General features: G+C 53.4%; 1 protein-coding gene across 1 annotated transcript in view; it reads left to right on the forward strand.

Annotated features, from left to right (window-relative positions):
- Positions 1-1,163, forward strand: part of LOC105881126 (maestro heat-like repeat family member 5) — a 36,965-nt gene extending 35,802 nt beyond the window's left edge. Inside the window, exons 25-27 of the mRNA XM_076005339.1 lie at positions 280-382; positions 622-696; positions 984-1,163. Of these exons, the coding sequence (XP_075861454.1) occupies positions 280-382; positions 622-696; positions 984-1,081 (276 nt within the window). The 3' untranslated portion in view covers positions 1,082-1,163. The remainder of the gene's footprint in view (positions 1-279; positions 383-621; positions 697-983) is intronic.
- Positions 1,164-11,722: the final 10,559 nt, after the last annotated feature.

The following is an 11,722-nucleotide window of genomic DNA, read 5'->3' on the forward strand; positions in this document are numbered from 1 at the left end:
CCCATGGCAATTGCCTGGGGCATGTCCAGGACAATATCAGAAAGGGGCATCTGGGTGGTAGGTCCCAGATCCTTGGGTCCCACCCAAGATGGGATCAAGTGAAGAGCTGGTCGTGCAGAGCTGGGCAACTCCAGCCCCTCCCACCACAGCCCTGTGGGGCTCAAGTCCTGCCCTGCACCTGGACGGGGGGCCTGCCCTTCTCATGTGCAGGCATGGTCAGTAGGAGGTGGGGCTGGCGTCCCCAGCCTGGCCGCAGCCCATGTCTTTTGCCGTCCCCAGGTGGAGAGCAACTTTGGCAAGTACCACCAGCTCTTCATGCAGGCCTTAACTTACCTGGACAGCCCCTACAGCACCCTGAAGCTGGCAGCTATGAAGTTCATTGGTAGGTGCTAGCCTGATGGTGCCTCCTATGGCCCCAGTGCCTACCAAGCCCAGACCATGTCCCACCACTCCGAGCCTGCTGCTCAGACTCTGAACTCACATACCATGGGGGGTGGACAGGACAGCCCCAGCAGCCATGCACTGGTTGCCTGCCCCCGTCCGTGGGCGTGGGGCACCCCAGCACCAGCCCTGGAAGGGCAGGGCCCAGGCCCCCGCCCACCCACCTGTCTGCCCATCCAGGGGCGATGCTGCAGGAATACTTCATTGACCTCTGCTTCAGCCTGAGGAAGGAGGACATGATGATCTTCAGGAGATGTGAGCTGGGCCTCTGTTCCGAGATCCAGGGCTGGGCGCCCGGGGCGGGGAGAACCTGTTCCTTCCCTGACGCTTGAGGAGGTCCCCCAGCCGGGTTGTGTTTCCCCCTAAACCAGGCTTTTCTGAGAGTAGGACATCATCTTCTCCTTCAGACTGGGCCTCTGGGACAGGCTGTGCCTCCCACCTGGCCCCCCAGCTCCACAGCAGGCTACCCTGCCCCTCCCAGGACAGGGCCTGGTGGGCTGCGGGCTGTGGCCTCACGGTCAGACCTGTGGTCTCTGCCGTAGACTTTGAGGCCCTCAAACATGACCTGGACCCCAGATGCCGCAAGTTCTACCTGAGCTTCTTGGATGACATCAGAGAACTGTCCAAAAGCGTGGCCTGAGCTGCAGGGCTTGGTGACCCACTTAGCTAGTCCTCGTTGTTGTGTTGTCGTTGTTTTCTGTCTTTATTAAATGCTAACAGAGTTTGCGCTGGCCTCTCGGGCTCCTCCTGCCCCGTGCCCTCCTCAGGGAGGCCTGGGCTCTCCCCTCCAGACCCAGACACCATCTTCTGTGGATCAGAGTGGCCTGGGCCTCAAACAGGAGGATCCCCAAACGTTGGGGGGTAGTCCTTGGCAGCCGTTTCCCACCTGTCCCCGCCCTTAGCAGGTCCGTGATTCTCCCTCCCAAGTCTAGTATTGTCCCACATGCCCACCCTGGCCCAGGCTGCCCTACCTCTCCTCTGCCCTGTCTGTTCTCCACTCCATAGCCCAAGTAGAGTTTCCTAAAAGCACATCTGATACCAGGTATGGGCCTCAGGAGCCAGTTTAAATCTGGACCATGATCCTGGACCCCCACCCTGGCCCCCACCCTCCTCTGTCCCTAGCCTGTCTCTGCTCTCCATCTGCCACCGCCCAGCTCTCTCTGCTGCAGCTGCTGAGCTCTCACCGGTCAAGGCCCAGGCCTCTGCAGAGCTCTCAGTCTCCCTGGGACTCTGTCCCAACTCCCCACCACTTGGTGGCTTCTCCTTTGCTGTGTGTGACCCAGTGTGGACACACACTCCCTCTGCAAAGTCTTCCCCCTTTCCCAAGCCCAGTTTAGGAGCCCTTCAGCGGTGCCTCACCCCCCTGCTCCCTGGTGGTGGCATTGAAGCCCCAGTGCCATCTGAGGAGGGCATCTGAGGGTCATTGGAGAAGTTCTTGGCTCATGGTCATCACCCAGTAAATGTGTGTCAGATGAACGAGTGACAGCAATGCTTTGGATGTGATTCTTGTACTCAAGAGGCACCACAGGCCTTGAGGGAAAAGCACTGATGCATTTTGAGGAATTCCAGCTTTTCATGGTTGGAAGGAAGAGAATGTCCCAGCAAGGGATCCTCAGAAGAAGCACCCAGAGGGAGGAGAGGAACCAGGGCAGTGTGGAGGTGCAGGTGCCAGTAAGGAGTGCAGCCGTGAGAAGGAAGGAGTGGTCAACTATGTGGGATGCTCCTGAGAGGCTGGGATAAGGAGGGTGGAAAGGGACCCACCTGTGTCTTAGGGGACTTTGGGGGGGGGTGGGGACAGAGGCCAAGATGGAGGTCTCCAACCTCTGCAGTGCACAGACTAGGTGCTCTGAAGATCCCCCCCACTGAAACACAACTAGATCTTGGATAAATTAATATAAATGTACTTTTTAGTGTACTGCTGGCTCTCAAAAAAAAAAAAAAAAAAAAAAGCAGGGGAAATCTCTAAAGGCTTAAAAACAAAAAACAAATTGAAGAACCCAATAGCTGACATTAGAATGGTGAGGGGAGAACAACTGAAAAATCCAGTTCAGCCTTGGGACTAATACTGAAGTTGGGGCTGGGGTTGGAAAATAGGCCTTAGTTCCCCAAGAAGAGAGAGGAGGGAGAGCTGAACCCAACACTGCTCTAGGCCAGGACTCTGCAAGGTTCCTCCGAGGAGGCAGTACCCACCGATTCTAAGCAGAAGCAAGGGCAATGCTGCTCTGGAGGAAGGCTTTCCCACCTTTAGCCCTCTGCAGGCAGACAGGCTGAATTAAACCACATATAAGCTCCCAGTAAAAGCTGGGAGACACAAGGAAAGAAGGCCCATAAGTGAGAGTCTGCAGAGAAGTCACAATAGTTTTAGGCTCCCAAGAACATCAGATACTAGAATTAACAAATGAAATGTACAGAATAATGATGTGTGAAATATTTAAAGAAACAAAAGATGGAACCAAAATATGAACAAGGATTAGGAAATGTCAAAAATGACCATACAGATTTGAAAAAGAATCAAACAGAACTTTTAGATAGGAGACACGAGTTGTTAAATCTCAATGGCTAAATTAGCACATTAGACATAGCTAAAGAGAAAATTAATGAACTGAGAGCTTGATATGAAATTACTGGTTTTTCCAAAGTTGATGAAAGACATGAACCCACAGTTATGGAAGCAAAACATATATTTAGCAAGGTCAATAAACAAATCCACATGTAGATGTATCATATAGAACACAAAAGAAAAAAATCTTAAAAATAGAGTGGAAATGAGATGCCCAGAGAGGAAAGACAAACCAACGGCAGACTTTTGAATGGCAATGATGTTATCCAGAAGAGGGTGGAATAATGCTTTATAACGGCAAACCTGGTATTGTAAACACACCAAAAACTAGCTTTCAAGCATGAAGATGAAATAAACATTTTTTAAGATACACAAAAGCTGATCATGTCTTGCCAAGATGAATAGCACAGGCTATTGTGTCCCTACCCCCATGTCAGCCTGGAGAAATAGAAAAGCAAGAGGAAAATGTGGATTCCAGAAACCAACATGCAAAGTGTTAAACTCTTAGGGGCACTGAATGTGACTTGGAACTGGTAAATGTTGGGGTGCAGCAGAGGTGATGGGGCCTGGGAGTGGGGCAGACAGCTGGAGGTGGCAGTGAGGGGACAGGGGGAGGAGAGCTTCTGAAGTCCCACTTGTCACAGCCCCACCCTGGCTATACATGTTCCCTTGGGGTAGTCGGTGTCTGCCTCTTCAGTGAAGAAGAAAGGAGGCAGCCCGGGCACCAGTGCAGGGGTCCTTGGGTGACATCAGGGGCCAGGATCCATTCTCAGATGGCAAAGTGATGAAAATGCGTGTGGACTAACCGCAGCACTTGGACACTTACCCACCCCCTCTCTGTCTGCAAACTCCAGTGCGTTACAAACTAGGGTGGGTTACAAACTAGGGAGACAGCCTCCTGCACGTGCTGCTTTTCCATAAGGGCTTAAGGTGCCTCCCTGACTGGCAGATGAGAGGCACCAGCACTGGTTCTGGGGTGCTGGGGCTTCCCATCCCAAGGCCCACCCTCAACCTTGTCTTTGACCACAGCAGAACTGACACAGATCGAAACCTGGACTCAGCCCCTACCTGTCTTGCCTAAAAGAATATTGGAACACCCAAACAGCCAGACACTTGAGAAGACAACTGCCTAGAAGAAAATTGACAAATGGCAGTGTCTATTACCTGAAGCAGAGTTGTTAAAACAGGTGGACCAAGAATATTAAGCAAATTCAATATACTTAAAGAGAAAAAGGAAGGCATTAGCATATAAAGTAAGAACAAGAAATTATCCAAAAAATAAGAAGAACCATTTCGTATTAGAAGCATTGTAATAGGAATGAACAGCATGATGAATGGGGTAAGGGCCATGTGGGGAGCCTGCAGTGTGAATTAGTGTGCTGTGAGGTCAGCCGAGGGAATCTCCCAGGACGCAGCAGGAGAGGACAGAAAGAGGGATGTGTGAAAGGAAAAGTAAGGTATGGAGGACCTAAAGAGATGAAATAAACTTCCTAGAACTTAAAAGAAGATGAAAGACCTCAGACTGAGCAGGCTCACACAATGTCAAAGAGGGAAGATAAAAAAAAATACCCTTAATCCCATTATAATACATTTTAAGAACATTAGAAACAAAAGTATAAAAGAGCCCACACAAGAAAAGCAAAGCCTTAATATTAAAAGTAGCAAGAATAAGTTTGCTGTCAGATATTTCAATAACAACCTTGAATATGGGGAAATAACAATAACATTTTTAAGATACTGAAGGCAAATAACTATGAACTTAGAATTTTATATCCAACCAAACTGTCACTCAAATGTGAGGGTATAATAAAAATATAACTAGGCATACAAACCCTCAAGAGATTTGCTACACAAAGACCACCTTGAAGACACTTTAGGAAGAAGTGTTTAAATAGTAAGAGAAACAGATCCCATAGATTTGGACAAAGGTTTGGGAAGTAAGAGTGATTAGATAGCTTGGTAAGGTTTACAATTATCTTAAAATAAATGAAAGGATAGGGAAAGATATACTAAGCACAGATGACCCCAAAGAGCTCTGTTAATCTTATCTGATAAACTATTAATAGAATCCAAGACACAAAAACTATTATAACGGACAAAATGTGTATAAGTAAATTGTGTATAAGTAAAAAAGTCAATAGAATAAGAAGCTATATTCATCATAAACATATAAGCACCAAAACATATAGCTCAAAATGTATCCAGCAACAACTGATAAAATCTTCCCAAATTTTAAGACATACTGTAAAGTCATCGTAGTAAACTTTAAAAACAGTAACAGAAAAGAAAGATAGAGTGTGCTTTGGCTTAAGAATAGACAAACAGAACAGCTGAGTGCTCAGGGACAGATCCCTCCTCACACACAGAGAAAATTTGATATATGGTCATGATGGCAGACAGGTCAACAGGGAAAATGAATTGTTTCAGCGTTCATGTTAGACATAGGCAGCTAGGCATGGTGGTGTGTGCCTGTGGTCCCAGCTAAACAGGAAACTGAGACAGGAGGATCCCCTGAGCCCAGGAGTTTGAGGCTGCAGTGAGCTATGGTGATACCACTGCATTACAGCCTGAGTGACAGAGGGAGACCCTGTCTCAAAAAAGACAAAACAAAACAAAAAAAGACAACAAAACCTCTCTATATGGAGAAAAACTATGCTGAGCCCTGTTCAATGCCACATGAAAGTTGGCTCCAGAACTAAATATGCAAGGAAAGGCTTTGAGATTAATAGAATACAATCTAGAATATTGTGGTGTATGGACAATGGAGTATCTGATAAACTTCCAGAGCATGAACCATAAGACAAAATTTCAGGCATTTGATTACATCAAAATTAAAATTAAAAACAAAATAGTAAGCTGGGCGTGGTGGCTCATGCCTCTAATCCTAGCACTCCAGGAGGCTGAGGCAGGAGGACTGCTAGAGGTCAGGAGTTTGAGATCAGCAAGAGCGAGATCCTGTCTACTAAAAATAGAAAAAATTAGCTGGGCATGGTGGCACATGCCTGTAGTCCCAGGTACTCGGGAGGCTGAGGCAGAAGGATCGTTTGAGCCCAGGAGTTTGAGGTTGCTGTGAGCTAGGCTGACGCCATGGCACTCTAGCCCAGGCAACAGAGCAAGACTCAGTCTCAAAAAAAAAAAAGGCACGCTCCCAGGAAAATACTTTACTTACATTTACCTATTTATTATAAAGGGTGTGGCCAAGGAAACAGGTGAGCAGCTGGAGGGAGAGATGTGCAGGGCAAAGCAGGAGGAGAGGCGTGGAGCTCCCCGGCCCTCCTGGGGGCACCACCCTCCAGGCACCTTGTGTTCAGTTAGGGACTCAGAGCCAGGGGTGGGGTGAGGTCAGACCCGTGAAGAGGGAGCCCCCAAGCTTTGGTGCCAGCCGCCCTCTGGCAGCCACAGGCAGAAACGCTCAGAGGCTGGCGAGAGTCTGGGGTGGGGGACAGGGATCCAGGGATCAGGAAATTTCTAGGATTGGTCAAGCAGCAGTCCAGGCCCCAGCCAGCCATGTGTTCCTGGCCATAACCCTTCCTAGTGACCTGTTACTGACCTGGGTGGGCCAGAGCAGCACCCTGGGGTCAGGCCTGAGAGCTGGGCCACTCCTCCTGCCCGGCAGGTGGGGCTCTGTGGAGCACCTCAGTCCCCTAGACCTCCGAGGGCTGGCGCCCTCCTGTGCCATCAGCAGCAGCCTCCAAGCCTGCCCCCGGTGCCGCCCATCTCCACCTCCAGGCTCAGCCCAGTCCCCTGCTCCAGGAAGCCTGTGGGGTGGGGGGCCTGTCCTTGCTCTGCACCCCTCCCTGCTCTCCAGCTCCCGTCCCCTGGCTGTGCCCCTCCCCTCTTAGACAGTGCAGCCCCCAGGACCTGTCATAGCTCCCCTTTCCTGTCCTGGACCCCCAGCCCACTTGTCCACAGGGAGGTGAAGTGTTTCCCCTTGTGGGGACTAGTTGGAGTCCATCAGTTGCTTCCTCTCTAATGGCTGGGGGTCCCTGAGCCTCAACATGGGCTGGGAGGGCTCAGGGAGGACAGAGAGGAGAAGCACATGGGGGCAGGGGGAGGAGCACCCCACTCCCGTGCACACCGAGAGACCAGCCAGGGACTGGCCCCTGTGCCGCCAGCACCCGAACCGTCCTGGATTCCTGGTGTGTGGCCCCTGGAGTTGGAGGGGAGAAAGCCCAGGAGGCTGCTGAGGGGGTGCTGCTTCCTGCCTCCCTGCCACCCCCTCCCTGGGCGGGGTCCATATGGTGTTCCCAGAGAGCCGTCTTGAGCCCACAACACCTCCTCTGCCTTCCTGGGACAGCTGGCCCGCGGGGGCACCCAGCTGCCTCGCCACTCTGAGCTGGGGTCCCTCTTCTCCCAGGAGGCCGGGCATGGGTGTGGGGAGGGAAGGCCATCTGCCCTCAGGAGGTCCTGTGGTCGTTTGGAGCCAGTGTCCTCTGAGATTGGGGCAGATGTCTGATTTTGGTTGTTCTAAGATTCCATACATTTAAATAAAAGTTTCTAGAATAGTAAATTCTTAGATTCCATAATTATAAATTCCAGAATCCCAAATGAAAAGAGCTGCCATCCCCGGTGGGCTCTGGGCACCTAGAACGAGCCAGACTTGCCAGGCCCCCCGACCCAGTGGCCCGGACTCTGCGTGAGACCCTGGGGTGCTGGCAGCTGCCATGCCTGGTGGCGGCTCTGGCTGGGCTTCCGGCTCTGCCATGGCCTTATTTGGTGCCGTTTCCGCTGCGCACGAGGCGGGTGACTTGTTCACGAGCTATTCGGGGATGTTCCTGCCTCCTGGTTATTTTTGGGCCTGACAGGATACTCCAGGAGCCCGCTGCTTCCTAACACCTCGACGAGTGCCGAGTGCTGGCCCCGGAAGGCTCTCAGAAAGTACCCACACCTTCTCTTGCAGCTCCTGTGGGGAAACTGAGGCTCAGAGGTAGAGGGTCCGAGGCAGGGCCAGAAGCGGGCCTGGCCCCTAACTGCAGCCGGCCCCGGGTGCCCAGGTGGTGGGGGCACAAGGCTGAACTTCCCACCCAGGCCCCTGTGCCAGGGTCTCACCTTCCTTTGGGCCCCTCCGTAGGCCACTCTGAGCAGACCCAGCTGGGGACACAGGATGTCCCGGTAGGTAGAGGCACACCGCATGGGGACCTGCACCATCTCTGCGGGGGTCCCCAGTTACAGGTAAGTCCAAGGCCCCCCAGTCCACAGGAAGCAGGAAGCAGAGCAGGAATGTGGCGGAGGCCCGGGGCCCCTCCTGGTTCAGTGCACTCCAAGGCCTGGGAGCAGCGCTGTGGGGCACTCCTGGCTAGTGGAGGGTTCTGGAACCAATCCTGGAGCAGGAAGCACACTGCATTTGCTCCTGTCTGGAGTCAAGCCCCATGGGAAGCAGGGCCAGGGGAGGTGGGTGGGCTCAGCATGGAGGGTCCAGGAGAGGTGGGGGGTGGACCCTCTAAATGGGCATGGAGCAGCCACACATGGGTGAGAGGGTGGCCAGTCGGAATGGACAGACAGGATGAGTAAGAACTGAGGAAGAGAATCTGCTGAGGGGAACGGGAGCCCTCTCAGACTGCAGTGCAAACCATGTAGGTCAGACTTAAGGAAGGACTTCCTGACAGCAGGCTTGATTGCTGCTGGGTGGGGGCCAGGCAAGTGGGGTAAGGGAGGTGCCTGTGAAAGGCTTCGTCAGAAGGAGCCTCTAGCCTGCCTAGAAGCAAGGCCACTCGGGGCAGGTGCGGGGAAACCTTAGGCACTGTTTGTGTCGGTGACAGGAAGGAGAAGGAGAGACAGAAGTCAGGTGAGAAGGAGCTTCCTCCACATCTCAGGAGTGTGGGTGCTGACAAGATGCACAGTGCCTGGGCGGCTGCTGCTCCTGTCAGCTCCACCTCCTAAGTGACTCAGAGACTCTAGTCGTTGTCCTTATGTATCCTTCCTTCCATTCCTCTACCCATCCATCCACCTATCCATCCATCTACCCACCCACCCACCTACCCACTCATCCATCCATCTATCCATCCATCCATCCATCCAGACATACATACATACATACATACATACATACATCTGTCCATCCATCCATCCACCTACCCACCCATCCACATATCCATCCATCCATCCATCCATCCATCCATCCATCCATTCATTTAACCATCCACCCATCCATCCATCCATCCATCCATCCATCCATCCATCCATCCATCCATCCATCCATCCATTCATTTAACCATCCATCCATCCATCCTCCAGACACACTCAGTCTGTAGGAGTGGGAGACAGAGTAAGCTGGTGAGGTCATCATTTCCAATTCCATAAACACTATTACCAGCAACGGAGATCATGGTGACTGCTGTCTTCGGCATTGCCACCACCAAAATCTCTCTCCACCACCATCACTACCACCACCCTATCATCAGTTCTATCACCATAACCCTTCCACCATCCTAATCATCACCATCACCACCACTATCACCTATCCCAAATCTAGCCACAAATCTATCACCACCTTTGGCCTCCCTGTGTTCATGCCCCTCATGGTGGCCACCACCATTCTCAGGCTCATGGCCCTCCCTAGGGCGGGGTTAGGTGCTGATGATGGCAGGGGAGGTGCTCTCAGCTTCAGCAGTGACAGGCTGCCAAGGAGGGTGGCACTTACACAAGGAGGCCGAGACAACCAAGAGAACACAAGGCCCAGGAAGATCTTTCTGATGATGTGGCCAGCTCTGGAGTCCATGGGAGAGAAGTGGCTTCTGGTGGAGGGAATGGCAGATGGAGATGCCACTGCTGGTTTTGGGAAAGCCAGCCATTGTGGGGATGGTCCAGAATTACAGCCAGGAGAGCTGGGTTCCTGGTGCAGCCTTGCTCTCCTGCCTGTGGGACACTGGCAGCATCTCTTGGCCACCCTGAGTCTGGGTGTCCTCAGCTATAGTTAGGATCATGGTCCCTGCCTGGATCAGAGCACATGACCCGGAACAGCTGGCTGTGGTAGAGAGGGAAATCAGCCCCAGTCTGAGGGGAGGCACCTGTCCTAGCTCTGAGCATCTCCATGGCCCTTGACCCAAGCACCAGCCAGCGGTGCCACAAGGTGACTGTGCAGACACGAGCAGGGATCAAGGGTTTCAACAAATCCTGTGGGGCTGTCCCTGGCTGGCTCCCTGCTCTGAGAGACATGGAACAGACAGTAATTTCTGTGATGAGTCATCGCGAGAGGATGTCGTGGAGTGTCGAACCGCTGTGAACACTGGGGCAGGGACATGGGATGTAGCCTCTCCCAGCACAGACCCGGCCTCCTGGGAGGGAGGGACACAATGGAGGAGAAACTGGACTCTGGCCACAGACTGAGACTTGACCATGCTGACACAGAGTCCTTATCCACTCACACACTGAGCCCTGATCCTGGCCACACACTGAGCCCTGATCCTGGCCACACACTGAGCCCTGATCATGGCCACACACTGAACCCTGACCCTGGCCATACACTGAGCCCTGATCCTGGCCACACACTGAGCCCTGATCCTGGCCACACACTGAGCCCTGATCTTGGCCACACACTGAGCCCGGATCCTGGCCACACACTGAGCCCTGACCCTGGTCCCGCACTGAGCCCTGACCCTGGTCCCGCACTGAGCCCTGACCCTGGTCCCGCACTGAGCCCTGACCCAGCCACACACTGAGCCCTGACCCTGGTCTCGCACTGAACCCGGATCCTGGCCACACACTGAGCCCTGACCTTGGTCACACACTGAGCCCTGACCCTGGTCCCGCACTGAGCCCAGATCTTGGCCACATGCTGAGGCCTGGCCCCAGCAGTGCACACTGTCCTGAGTTGTTCCCCTTGAGTTCAGGAAATGTGTGGTTTGGGTCCTTCTTGCTGTTTTTTTTTGTTGTATTTTGTTTTGTTGCAGCTTCAGTTGCAAGTGGTGCTGGGTGTGAGCAGGGGCTGGGGAGGTCAGGGAGCTACCCCAGCCACTCCACGAGAACAGTGGTGACCCGAGTGCAAGCCCAGCCCTCAGACCCTGGCCTGTGCCGTGTGCTTCCTTCCGCAGGAGGGGAGCCGGCCCTGGGTGCTTTCTCCACGTGCCCCCAGGTTCCCCTGTAACTGCGGAAAGATGAGGACGTGACTGCAGCCCACAGCTTGGCACCGGAAACCCGGGGACTGATGGGTCTGGGATTCGGGATCTGTCTGGGTTCAGAGAGAGAGTGCGATGTGTGTGACATTTACTGAACATCCTGGAGGGGCCACAATAACCTACGTGAACCTCCCTGCAGCCCACGGACTCGTGCATTCTGGGGTTCAAAAGGACTATGTGGAGCCTGGCTCAGTTTTGGTCAGGTTTTGTTGCCAAATCTCACCATTCAGGTTTTGGGGCGTTTTGATCTGTGGCTCCGGGACTGTGCTTTCTGACTGCCACCACCGGGCCTGTGCACCGTCTCCTCTGGCCACTGCAGACACACTGCCCTCCCTCCCTGTTGTCCACTCACCACTCTCCCACTCAGCGCGGTCACCCATGGTCACCTTTGCTCACTGGTGATCATCCACGATCACCCTCAGTCACTGTGGTCACTGCCCACCATGCCCACCAGGCACCTTCCCCATGCCGTCCCCACTGTGGTGAGCCCTCGGGGGTTCACACCCACGTCCACACACGGGACATGCACAGGCGCTCGACAGAGAGGGCGTGACGAGGCCCCGCATGGCCTCAGAGGGCCGAGGCCAGGCCGTGCCCGCCTTTGCAG

The sequence above is a fragment of the Microcebus murinus genome, chromosome 7 (assembly GCF_040939455.1).
Source record: "Microcebus murinus isolate Inina chromosome 7, M.murinus_Inina_mat1.0, whole genome shotgun sequence".
Lineage (NCBI taxonomy): Eukaryota > Metazoa > Chordata > Mammalia > Primates > Cheirogaleidae > Microcebus > Microcebus murinus.